The following is a 12704-nucleotide window of genomic DNA, read 5'->3' as shown; positions in this document are numbered from 1 at the left end:
CCCGATACTCGGGAGGAAGCCATAGTGTTGTGATATGTCGTATCGTAACGGAATCAATTCCTAACCTCACGGAATTACCAGCGTTGATTGGAAATCAATCTGGAGGTCGCATGTGTATATAAACCCTCAAGTTTTCTGTCCAGAAGGAATACAAGCAATCTTCCTCTGAATTACAACAGGTTATGAGCCCGGGTGCTAACTTCTCGGGTGTCGTCTCCACTCACTCTGAGAACCACTGCATACAACAACTTGTTGAAGCTATATTTACCCCGCACTTCAGGCACAGCCACGATGCCTGCACATCTAACCGAGTCTCCCGACCGAAATGTCGCGGCTATTGAGCCTTTAACAGGGAGTGATAATTATGCAACTTGGAAGCATCTTATGACTTCCTACTTAAAGGCAAGACAAGTCTGGGATGTCGTGTCCGGAGATCTCCAACGCCCTAACTGCCTTTTTAAATACGCAAAACCGATTACGGCCGACATTGTTCCACTGGTTGATGAACGCCTTATTGGAGCCCCAAGACAGAAGGCTATCGAAGCTCGTCTAGAAGCTGAAGTCCAGGCTTTTGAGCGACATCAGGAATGGTCCAAACGTGAGGCTGAAGCCTATCACACAATCTTTCGATATCTTTCCGTCGAAATCAGTGTTCATGTTGCAGGGCTAGAAACATCTCGAGATCTCTGGAACGACCTTGAAGAGCGATATAGACGAATGGAGCTAGCTACATTCTGCGAACTTTTCGCCCAGCTCAAAGAAACGACTGGATCTAGCTGCACTAGTATACGTGAATTCGTTGATCGAGTCCGATTGCTAGTACATCGCTTAAATGCGATCATGCCAGGGTCAATTGGGGATCACGCACACGTTGCAATCCTCTTAACTCAGATCGGACCGGAATATGCGCTGATAGTTGATGCCATCCAAAATGACAAGGATCCGGCCAATCCCGCCATGATTGGGAATCGCCTTGCAAATGCTGAACGGACAGTTTCAGCAAAGAATTCTCCAACTCCTCCGCGCGGAGCACCGTCAGTTAACACAGTGAAGGCGTCTGTCAAGAAATGCAATTACTGCAAGAAACGAGGCCATGAAGTCTCGAAATGCTGGAAAAAGAACCCGCATTTGCGCCCTAAGCGGGACAACGGTGTCAAAACAGAAAGGAGTGTTTCTGGCTCACCACAAAATGAATCACATCAAGGCCAGGCAGAAGAACGGCAGGGCCCGCCGACTTCTTACAAGAGACCAAGGATCAATATTGTGAGGGCGAGAGTGACGACTCTCTATACCCACGCGCCGAATCCCCGGTGGATACTCGACTCTGCTGCTACTAGCCATATCTGTTGGGACCGGGACTGTTTTAGCAGTTTCCGAATCCACCATGAGATGCTAGACACAGCGGGAGATCCAGTTGAAGCTGAGGGCATTGGCACCATCAAGCTTACGCTCAGGGGGAAGATCAACCGAACCCTGATCCTCAAGAATGTCTACTACGCTCCCCGAATCGGGATGAACTTGATCAGCGTACCAAAGCTCTTGAGGGATCGCTATTCTATGATAGCGCACCCCCAGAACGTCTTTCTGCAACGCCGAGGGCGAACTATAGGGGCTGCCTTCCATACAGAAGAAGATCTATTGATCTTGCGATGCTATGTGAGCAAGAGATCCAGACCTCAGGTCCAACTGGCCAGGTCATCATCATCTAATAATCATGATAATTGTATCGAAATGGATATCGATGAACCGCTAGAGTCAAGTGGTGCACCGAGCGCAGTGACCACCTCTGAACTCAACTGTGAAGCTCAGATACTCGATGAAGATGCAAGCAGAGGAGTTGACCAGATCCCTAAAGAAGCACTCTGGCATGCTAGATTAGGGCATCTAAACAGAGGAGACCTAAGGACGGTCCTTTCTCAAACTGGCACTCCGTACCAACAACAGACAAGTGCAGAACTGCAGGCAACGCCACAGTGTCCGGCTTGTATGTCGGGTAAGCAGCATCAGAAGAGGAACTCCCGACGGAAAAGGGCACATCTTCATTCATCAAGAATATTTGAAGTCATACACTCTGATATTCTAGAGATGCCAGTCGGCAAAGATGGCTCTAGGTACGTTATCACCTTCACTGATGACTACTCTCGAGGCTCATGGGCATACGCCTTGAAACGAAAATCCGAAGCGCTCCAGAAACTTCAACACTTTGAAGCCTGGGTCAATCGGCAATTTGAGCTTCAAATCAAACGGTTCCTCTGTGATAATGGCAGAGAATACCTCCCAATTGGAGCCTACCTCGAACGCCAGGGGGTTGAGTTTGACACATCTGCTCCATACTGCAAAGGACAGAACGGGTTAGCCGAACGAACGAACCGTACTATCCAGGAACGAATCAATACGCTCCTGTTTGATGCGAGATTACCTCCCTCCTGGTGGACTGAGATTTTAGAGACAGTGCTCTATCTCAAACTACGCGCTCCCGCGTCTATCCTCAAGAAAAAGACGCCGTACGAAGCCATATATGGCACAATTCCCGAGCTATCACACCTGCGTCGAATTGGCTCCCGTGCATGGGTTTTGATTCCAAAAGCACAGAGAGAGAAAATCGGACCAAGATCATCCGAATGCCGGCTACTAGGCTATTGCGAACCTAGTCAATACAAGCTCTACGAAGTGCATTCAGGCAGGACAGTCTTCTCTCGTGATGTCGAGTTTGATGAAAGAACGCCTGTGGCTCCGCTCATTGAAGAAAGTGCTAGTCATAACATCTCTGCTAGTAGCTCTACGCCACAAGTTATGCCTGAGCCGACAGCATTTGATCCAGAGCCAGCACCGTTGACACCGCCACATCCATTATCTCCCTCCAACGAGCCGCAGCAGCAAGAGTCTAACTTACCTGACCACTCAAACCAACACACCAATGAGACTGGCCAGCCAGAATCAACTCCACAGCCTGTCAACCCAGCTATCAGTGATGCCCAAGACATACATGACCTAGGGTATTCACTCTACGGGCGAAAACGCAGACCATCACGACGACTCTTAGAATCTCTTGGTAAAGCCTATATTATAACCTCGCCAATGGGTTCCACAAATGATGACCCGCTTACATTTCAAGAGGCCATATCCGGTCAGAAACATCTTGAATGGCGAACGGCTATCCAAAGAGAATACCAGTCTCTACTTGATAACGGGACATGGGAACTCATTCGTCGAAAAGATGTTCCCCCGGGACAACAGGTCATTGGTTGCAAATGGGTGTTTAAGACCAAAGCAAACAAGGTCCGAAAAGCACGACTAGTGATCAAAGGCTATCGCCAAAGACATGGCATTGACTATCATGACACATTCGCAGCTGTCTCTCGCATGGACTCTGTCCGCTGTATCATCGCAAGTGCTGTGCTGAAAGGCTGGAAGCTCCACCAGTTTGACGCGGTCACTGCCTTCCTACATGGAGATATTGACACGGCTATCTATATGGAGCTTCCGGAAGGCTTTGAGAAGGAGGGATACGTCTGTCAACTACGTCGATCCCTCTACGGCCTTAAGCAAGCACCTCGAATTTGGTATCGCTGCGTTCAACGGGTGCTACAATCAAACGGTTTCACTATGGCACAATCCGATAACTGTGTCTTCTACAAGGACAACTGTGTAGTCTGTGTGTATGTGGATGACTTCCTTGTGGCAGGCGCAACGACCCATGAGATCAAAAATGTCCGACGAGCTCTTGAACGGGAATTCAAATTGAATGACCTGGGATCTCCGCGTTCATTCCTTGGAATCCAATTCAACTTCAATATTGACGGATCAGTCTCTATTCATCAGCATCAGCACATCCAGAAAGTGCTCTCTGACTTCTGTATGGAGGACTGTCAACCAAAGAACACTCCTATGAATCCGAAAGCAATATTAAATACACGGCCAGGTGAAGAAGACATTGATGAGAATTCCAAAGACCGCTATTGCTCTGCTGTTGGCGCGCTAATGTATCTGATGGTCGGAACCCGACCAGATATTGCTTTTGCGCTTGGAACGTTAAGTCGATTTACTTCCCGGCCGCAATTGCATCACCAAGCGGCATTGCAACGACTCCTGCGTTATCTCAAGGCGACTCAGTCATACCAGATCACTTACCAAGCGGGACAACTAATCGGTTATACTGACGCGGATTTCGGTGGATCTGTGGTTACTGACGGTGCTTACTCCACATCCGGATATATATTCAAGCTAGCAGGAGCACCGATATCCTGGTCATCTAAAAGACAGGGGGAAATCGCCACATCTACCACTCACGCTGAATATATTGGTCAATATAATGCCATCCTTCATCTACAGTGGCTTCGGACATTCCTTGCTGAAACCGATCTCTTCCAATCTCCAGTCACAAACATCATGGCCGACAATCAGTCTGCTATCGCCCTATCTCATAATCCTGAATTTCACAAACGAACGAAACATTTCAACGTGAAATTTCACTATCAACGAGAAGTCCTAAACGCTGGTGAAATCGGTCTTCAGTACATACCAACCAATTCCCAGGCGGCTGATGGGCTCACCAAGCCATTAGGACCAAAGCCATTCTTGAGGTTCTGCAACCTCATCGGCATACAGGCAGGATAACTACACCATGGCACTCTTTCCACTTTTTCTCCTTCAAGAAAGGTTTTAGTGGTTTTACCGAGGCCTGGGCCATTACGAAGTCCAGTATCACCCTGCTCGAGCGATCCTGAGGGGGAATGTTGTGATATGTCGTATCGTAACGGAATCAATTCCTAACCTCACGGAATTACCAGCGTTGATTGGAAATCAATCTGGAGGTCGCATGTGTATATAAACCCTCAAGTTTTCTGTCCAGAAGGAATACAAGCAATCTTCCTCTGAATTACAACACATAGTATTCTTTCGCTTCGAAGAGTCACCCACTGGCCTTCTACCAAAATCATGTTGGCCTCCGGTCTAGCGGGACCTTGGGGAAGCGGGTCACGCGAGGATTGGATCTTGAGATATCCCAGATTAGAATTAAGGTGGGAACAACCTGCCGCAAATTTCAAGTCGATGACTACTCCCGTGACCTGTGAGGTCTGCTGTAGGGCGCCTGTGGCGGCCTCCCAGAGCTGGACGGTCCGATCATCGGAGCCAGACGCCAGCAGTCGGCCGTCGGGCGAGAAGGCCACTGACCTACCCAGCCTGAATAATCCCAAGGGTCCTAGGTGAGCGTAAACGGACTCCAGGCCTACGTCTTACCCTTGCCGGTTTGTTGAGGGTTAGGACGTAAGAACTGTTTCTCCTCCACTTTACGTTCGTACAAACACTATGACCGTATTTTGCGTGGAGATGCTCAACTACATTTCAACGCTGACAAGACCGCCGGGGTCGCATCATGCCCGAACTTCGACCTAACCAGGCGAATGTCTCACATAACTTGAATCAAGCATAACAATGACCCTGCCGGCGCAGATTCCCCAGCACTACTTTATTCCTAACCTCTCCCGCTACGTGTAACTTGGGTGATAGCCCCTTTCCAGTACGGGTGTATATAGAATCCGATTTAAGCGTCGCCATGAGACTCCACCTACCATTCATCACTACATTGACGCCGACGCACTCCCCAAACCTCGATTGCTTCTGCTTGTCTCCGAACCATGCCACGGTTGCTCTCGCGGTTATGCGAATGGTTGGGGCTTGAGGTGGTCCACATCATTGTCGTCCGCCGATCGCGGGACGGCGATTTCCGCCTCTTCCGGTCTACATTTCCACAAGATCATCCCACTGTAGGTACCAAGCTGGCATTGCTGTATTCGTTACTAAGCTCTTAACTAGGACATTTCTTTAATGCTTGACCGGGTCGGTGTAGAGCTGTCGAAGGAGAGTATCAGTGATAGCCCGTGAAAATGTGGAACCGGCATAGTTGGAATGACGGGCGAAACTACAGCAGGCAGATTTGTTTATCAGCTTGAATATAGACATAAGTGGAAGCCAAGATCAAATTACATAAACGCTATTTTGCGAACTGTAGTTGACATTCCGCTCTCTCAACCAGATCGCAACGGTGCTTGCCATGGGCATTTTCTTGGATCGTGCAAATGTGCCAACAAGCTGATCGACTTTGCGGAAGGAGATGTGCGTCATGGTGGTTTCCGTAGATCGCTACCCTTCCGACTGGCACTGTTTTTAGTGCAGACGAACGGATATCGCCTGGTCGCGCACAGGTAACTCTGGTCAATTTAAGTGCAGTGGACATCTAGTTTTCACATGAGATGATGTCTTTCGGGACTCTTTGCACAAGTTGCTCGTCTTGTTGAGATAAATATGCTTAAACAGATGTACTTAAACATATATACTGTGTAAACCTTCAGTTGTGTAGAGCTGTCCGAATTTTCGTTTCACGTTCATAGATGCGACTGGTTTGCCCTCGTGAGTCAACACTCGCTGCAGTACTAGTTGGCAATTCTACAATGCAAGACGCTTTGGTTAAGGGACATATTTCTAAACAGGCGAGTTGTGTCATACTAGTTGGCCCCACTGGCCGCTGTGCGAAAGTGTAGCTTTATTTAAGCCACAATTCACCGGCGGGTCGTCTACACGTTCGTTTAGATAGCCTTTCTGAACAAAATATCACGCAACGACTGCGTGTGGGACTTGTTCAAAACGTCTAAGTCGGTGATTTGACGAATACAACGAGCAATCATGTTAGCACTAGTAATGAACGTTTTGTTAACCCGTCACGACCTTATGTCCATGTGGGCCCAGAGAAGTACAGTCTCCCGCGACATGAATGCCTCGCTAGAGCTATGCCAACGTTCAAAATTTCTAAACGTCTCTTATGCAAGATCCACCCAAACGATGTTTAAACACCCGAAGCTAGTGAAGTCTGTACACCATTGCCTGGTAATTAGGTGCTATTGCTCGTTTAACCTGTCAACCTGCGAAAAACACGTGTATTCCGGTCTCTTGCTTGGTTGAGGCGTAGGCACTTTGCCTCCAAACCGAACGAAATGGTGAAATCCACCCTCCGATCTGTGGGGACCTAATTTCGCGAGCCCACCGATTAACCGGACGGAGCAAGCAGTTCAAAAGGGCAAACAGAAAGACTTCCATTACGTAAGGGTGGTGAGTCGCATAGGGGATTAGTTGACGAATACTCGATCAGCTCTAAGGCAGAAACTACGTTCACAGCTATAAACTTCTCCACGCAATTCGTGGCTGGTGATTGCGAAAATGATAAGTGGTCAAGAGGTTCTCTGAGTCTTCATACGGGAAAACCGTACAACGGGTTCAACCCTCATACACGATGATCAGCCTGTCCAAAAACGTACTCATGCTCGCTAGAGGCGGGATTGTCGGTCTTCGTCGGTTCTCTAGCACCCGTTGTGAACATTCGGTTACTAGAAGGAATATAAAAGTACGTTGAAAAGCCATGGAATGCGCGGTTCGCCCGATCGACTCAACTAAAACAGCTGTGTAAGACTTGAGGCGTCAGGGATGGCTGAATGTTTATCAGGGAAATAGAACACAGATCGCTCCCTCAAAGATGAAATGCTTGCTCTGCACCTTAACCTGGTTGTCCTTGCTGGGTTTTGGTGCTACAGGCGCGGTTGATCATAAAGGGGCGTTAACATATTGAGACGTTGAACATTAAGACTCTCTAGTTAACTGATAAACATGACCTAGAGATAGGAACCCAAGCAAGGTAGCTAGCGTTCAATACAAATGACGCACTCCGCTAATAGGCACTAGACAAAAATCATGCACAACTTTATAAACGGACAATCCTCGGTCCCGTACAGGTAACGGTGGTCAATGGAGGGGAGGGGCGCTACTAAAACAATTGCGCAGAGCCGATCTGCTGTCTCTTAGGATCGTCGCTATGGCTCATTCATAATCTACAGTTCTTGAACGTTGATCGTCAATCTTGAACATAGAGCTGAGGCGTGGAAAATGCCTATTAGCTCCACAACGTGGAGCGAACACCGGATTCCACAACCTCTGGATTGTGGTAGAGTGCTACGGCGGGTGCGCCTAGGTGGCCCTGTTGACAGAGGCATCTGAGACGACGATAATATTAGACATGCACCGTAGCGTCGAAGTGGGTCGTGCCAGGCAGTTGACACATAGGCCACAATCGGCGGGACACATACCTGGTACAGTAGGGCTATCGCATCTGTTCCAGAGATCGACATGGTGTTAACTAAAATTGACCGGGGTGTTTCATGTTCGGCAATTGACTGGAAAGTGTGCAGCGGTAAAACTGTTTTCGAATATTATTGTAGTGGTGCGAATTCCCATTGAATATGTGCAGTATAACCCTCTTTACAGTGCGGGCTTCTCGGGCATCAGATACAGGATCTACTCGTAAAACTGGATACAGGTATGCTGTGCCCTAAAAAGCTATTTCTTCAAGCCGTCGTACTGAACCGAACTGGCAACCATTTCACCTCATCAAGCGCTCTGATCGTCTGACTTTGCGGCGGATGCCGTTGTTTTCAGGCTCCCTTTTCTGCTTCATTGTACCATCTGAACATGCGAAGGCCGTTTTATCATTGATCTCATTCACCGTCGCCGATAGCATTGAAGGAGCAGCTGGGTCGGGAAGTGGAAAATCAAGTGGCCTTTACCCTCATACCAGGGCATTTATCATCAAGTTTTGGGCACTGGAGCAATGATTTTAGATGATTTTAGCTGTCGGCAACTTTCAAATGCACGGCGAAAGCTCTTCCTTGGAAACAGGAAGGACAAAATACCCTTTTCGTCTTCAACGTGCTCGCTCATTTCAGATGACCCTGATTCGAACGGCAAACCGTGCCTTTCCCAATCGAGTCGGAGCGGTGTAACTTGTCTAAACATCTCCAGGACTCCGGTGTACCCATAATCACTGTATCTGCATCGGAATTATGGTTCTCTGACGTATTCTGCACGTCACAGGTGTCGTCGTCTTCGATCACGATAGGGTTGATGGGCAAGCCCAACCGATTGTCAACGCCTTCCAATGCACTTTGGTCGACCATGGTGCCGTTTTAGGCAATCTGGAGTAATTGGGGAGGGGTTAGCCAATGCGGACCTAAACAACAGACCCTCTCATAATTGCTCAGAGAGCGGTCTCTGCTTCGTACCTTGGAGTCCCTGATGTAGAGAGATGTACTGCACTGTTTCAAGGAACGGACGAGGCTGGCCTTTTATAACTCGACATCTTCAAACAAGAATCATTGTTATATGGTGGGTACGCTCCTGGGAGATATCACTCTGCACACCATTCCCAAGATGTAAGGGTGGAGACCTACAACTCGTTTGATTATTCCTGGGAGCAAAAATGTTGCGTCTCGGAGCCATCAATTGCTTCGCTAAGTTCCAGGAGTCATTGGCAGCTCCTAGAAGCCATTCTCGCACCATTAGACTCTACGTGCAGTAGATCATGGGCCATTTTAGTCTGTCTAACTACATACATGAAACTTTGATCCTAGGAGCGATCATGCTCATGAAGTATATGCGCGTGTCTGGCGACTACGTCTCGCAAAGTTTCATCGTCCCAGATTTGTTAACACCTGGAACTTAATAGTTCCCGGTGTGTGCATACATACTGTACTGTACGGAGCCATGCATGGAGAAACGGGTGTACTGAGAAAAAAAGACGATAGTAATGCTGGCTGTTGGATCCATGGGTCAACGTGACCTCCCGGTAGATACCCAAACCTTCCGACGATGAAAGCTTTAAACCTTACGTACCAAGGCGGCTATGTTATGCGTTCGAAATGCTCTTACAGCACGCCTGTACCTGCGAATTTCCAATGTGGTCTCCTGGGATCAGTATAATCTGCTAAGAGAGCTCCTGAGAGCCGAAGAAATGGTTCATTAATCTCCTGGGAAGTTCGCTCACCTTAGGACAGGGACTGGGATACATAAAAGCCATCATATTTTACTGTATGGTTATTTTCTCTGGCAGCACATAAAATATGTATATTCCAATCACAGTGCATGCGACGCTTGTTACGATAATATGTGCTACAAGCTCCGTCCGGCTCGCTTTGCACCACCGATCACTCAAAACCGAACTGGCTCATCAAAGAGCCGACCTCGTCATATCATCGCTGATGTTTGTGGTCATGGCCGTCCTGGTGGTAATGAGCTGGGTAACGAACAGTGAAGATGGTGCGTCAGAACATGTCCTTCGGCCATTTGCATAACTCTGATGTGCAGAACAGGGAGGCGAATCCTTATGGGTGTCGCTGGCATTTTCCCACCTCTATTAGATGTAGGTAAGAGCACCTGTTTGTGAGGACATACTGACCTCTACTAACAGTGCTTGCGCCTGACTATTCTTCTGCGGAACTCGAATAAACTGTACTACGGGCATGTTTGTTTTCTTGCTGTCGCCATTTCCTCCAGCATCAGCAAAGTTACTTCGAGCTTCATCGGCGGCATCTGGTACACCCCGATTTATGCTCTCATTAACTTCGTGCTGTGCCTTGACTATCTGGGTATGGCGTCCTTCTGCTTGTGGCTATCCAACCAGGGTGTACAAGGATCCCATTTACGTCCACAACTACAGTCCACGTCCTGTCGTATGTACTTCTTCACTGGTTGTCTTTTCGTGATTGCGACTGTTGGGACTGCGTTGAATGTTTGGCTGTTGACACTCGAGGTGAGCTCCCAGAATGTCCGGGGGCGTGCTCAATTCTACTCAGTGAGCAAAAAGCGGCGAGAGGTGAGCACTAAAACGGAAAGGGAAAGCCAAGAATTGCCAGACATTATCCTGTATATATGTATTTGGTCAAGCCGATTTCGAGAATGACTGTAGGGAGAGCAAGGATCATGCGACGGTTGAAGGCGAGGCTAGCATGACCAACTAGACCCGGCCTGCTGTTGGTGACGTGCTATCCACAGTACTAAAGGTACACTTGATCCATTCTCATTGAAGATCTTATTTATGTTTGTAAGAGAGAGTCGACATTCAGGAGTTTCGCTGGAGGGTGTGACAAGGTTCATTTGGGGCCACCTGCATGCTCATAATGAAAACGCCTGTAGCTGGATGATCAGTCCCATAAGAAGGGCAGGACTTCACCGATATCCCAATGTCGTGAACTTGGAGCGTTATGTAGGCATCTTGGAATCCGGACTCGATGTGAATGGTATGACGTCCGGCGAGGATAGAGACTCAACGCGTTTGGAAACCAATGTGACGATCCGATCAGTAGGAGAGCGATATTAGAGCAAAACAATGAGACGTAGAAGGAAGAAGCGGAATTGGCGAGGGTGTCCTTATAACAGACAGGAGTGAGTAGAGTGAATGGTTGCCTGGTTCCCAACCATGACATAGTACCCGCACCAGCGACCTCATTAATCTCCCAACACCTGGCCTTCAACTTTTGTTGTGGCCATTGTACCAGTCCATAGCATTATACCAGCGTTTGCATAGAAAATCTCTTCGAAAACAGGAAGCCAATAGATGGCCAACGCCTCCACCACAGCACATGCACCGCACAAGGGACGGTCCGTCCTATTTTTAAGCGCTCCTCAGCAAGACATCGATGGTCTGTTAATCCTAATCTTCGGGTTTAAGTCTAGGTCCCAGGGGAAGCGGTGCTTAACGTCGTTATCATCCATGAGCGCCAAAACGGAAGACAACGACGAGTCCGACAGGACGTTTGTCCCCTTGAGGTACCATGTCTTATCCTGGCCGTAAATTCGTACTCTCGGGAGATGAGGAGCGTGTCTCACGCTTGCACTAGTTTCCATTGCACCACGTTTTCCGGTCGATGTGCGGGCCTGAGGGTCTGCCAGGCGTCGGACCAGTGGAGTCTGCTGTCGTCCAGGTCTCCAACCCCACACACAACACACGAAAAAGAGACGAAGAAGCGTATCAGAGAGAACGATAGTCTGGCTTCTGAGAGCTGTGGAACGATCTATTGATACAAGAGGTAACCACGGAGCACGAAAGGCTCTATTCAGCGTGGCGCCGGTTAGAAGAGTTTGTCCGGGGTCCTCGACAGTCCAAATCATATTCGACAATGATTCGATAATAATGCGAGGTAGTGCTCCGCCAGTCTTCATCAACGACTCCAAGTCGTCTGGATGGCCAGGGAATACGTGTCGTTGAGCAGCGACCAGGTGACTTTCTGGAGCTAGATACACCCGCATTGTTCCGGGTTGATCACTCTTGACGTCTTTGTAGCTGTTGTACAACTGTGCTAGAGTCAAACTGGAGCCGCCGCCTCCCTGCAAGACATGAATGCCTCAAATGACTCAACGGCGACGGTTTTTTACTGGCGAGGGCAAGAGTTTAATGTCCATATCGGCGGGAAACATTCCATCCGTCAATGGCTGGTGATGCCTTGCTGCTCTTGCTGCGCGTAGTCCTGGGAACGCAAAGGGAAGAAAATAATAAAACGAAACCAGTGTCCTTCGACTCAGTATGAACTCGCTGATCCAACTACCAGCGGGGAGATAGCAGGAAAGTAAGAATGGAGACCCATCTGTCCCTTCATCATAAGGCTCCCAAGGACCGCACCGTCATATAGACTGGTGAGCCACTACACATGGCTGCAGGCATATCACGTCAAATTGAAATGATCTGTCGGTGAACCTCCGATCGTGGAGATGGACTGGTTCCGAATATTTCCACGTTTTGTTCGGAGTTTAGCCACCTTTCATCATGCGTTATTCGTTTCCTTTTTCGTGCTCGCCATTCAGCGTATTCAATCCCCAAACTCCGA

The 12704-nt window shown here is 48.5% G+C and overlaps 2 protein-coding genes across 2 annotated transcripts; one reads left to right on the top strand and one right to left on the bottom strand.

Moving 5' to 3' along the window:
* Positions 1 to 291: 291 nt before the first annotated feature.
* N7532_010229 (DUF4219 domain-containing protein) lies at positions 292 to 1997 on the top strand (the record flags this gene model as incomplete). Its single annotated transcript, XM_056622720.1, is given in 3 exon segments — positions 292 to 1310; positions 1455 to 1948; positions 1963 to 1997. The coding sequence occupies 3 exon segments, from the start codon at positions 292 to 294 to the stop codon at positions 1995 to 1997; spliced, it is 1548 nt and encodes a 515-aa protein (XP_056470136.1).
* Positions 1998 to 8762: 6765 nt separating this feature from the next.
* N7532_010228 (uncharacterized protein) lies at positions 8763 to 9002 on the bottom strand (the record flags this gene model as incomplete). Its single annotated transcript, XM_056622719.1, has 1 exon — positions 8763 to 9002. One exon carries the CDS (start codon positions 9000 to 9002, stop codon positions 8763 to 8765), a length of 240 nt encoding a protein of 79 aa, XP_056470135.1.
* Positions 9003 to 12704: the final 3702 nt, after the last annotated feature.

Source organism: Penicillium argentinense, assembly GCF_028826775.1.
Source record: "Penicillium argentinense strain IBT 30761 chromosome Unknown utg000010l_segment0_segment0, whole genome shotgun sequence".
NCBI lineage: Eukaryota > Fungi > Ascomycota > Eurotiomycetes > Eurotiales > Aspergillaceae > Penicillium > Penicillium argentinense.
Note: the sequence above shows the minus strand (reverse complement) of the source record. Positions and strands in the feature narration are given on the sequence as shown.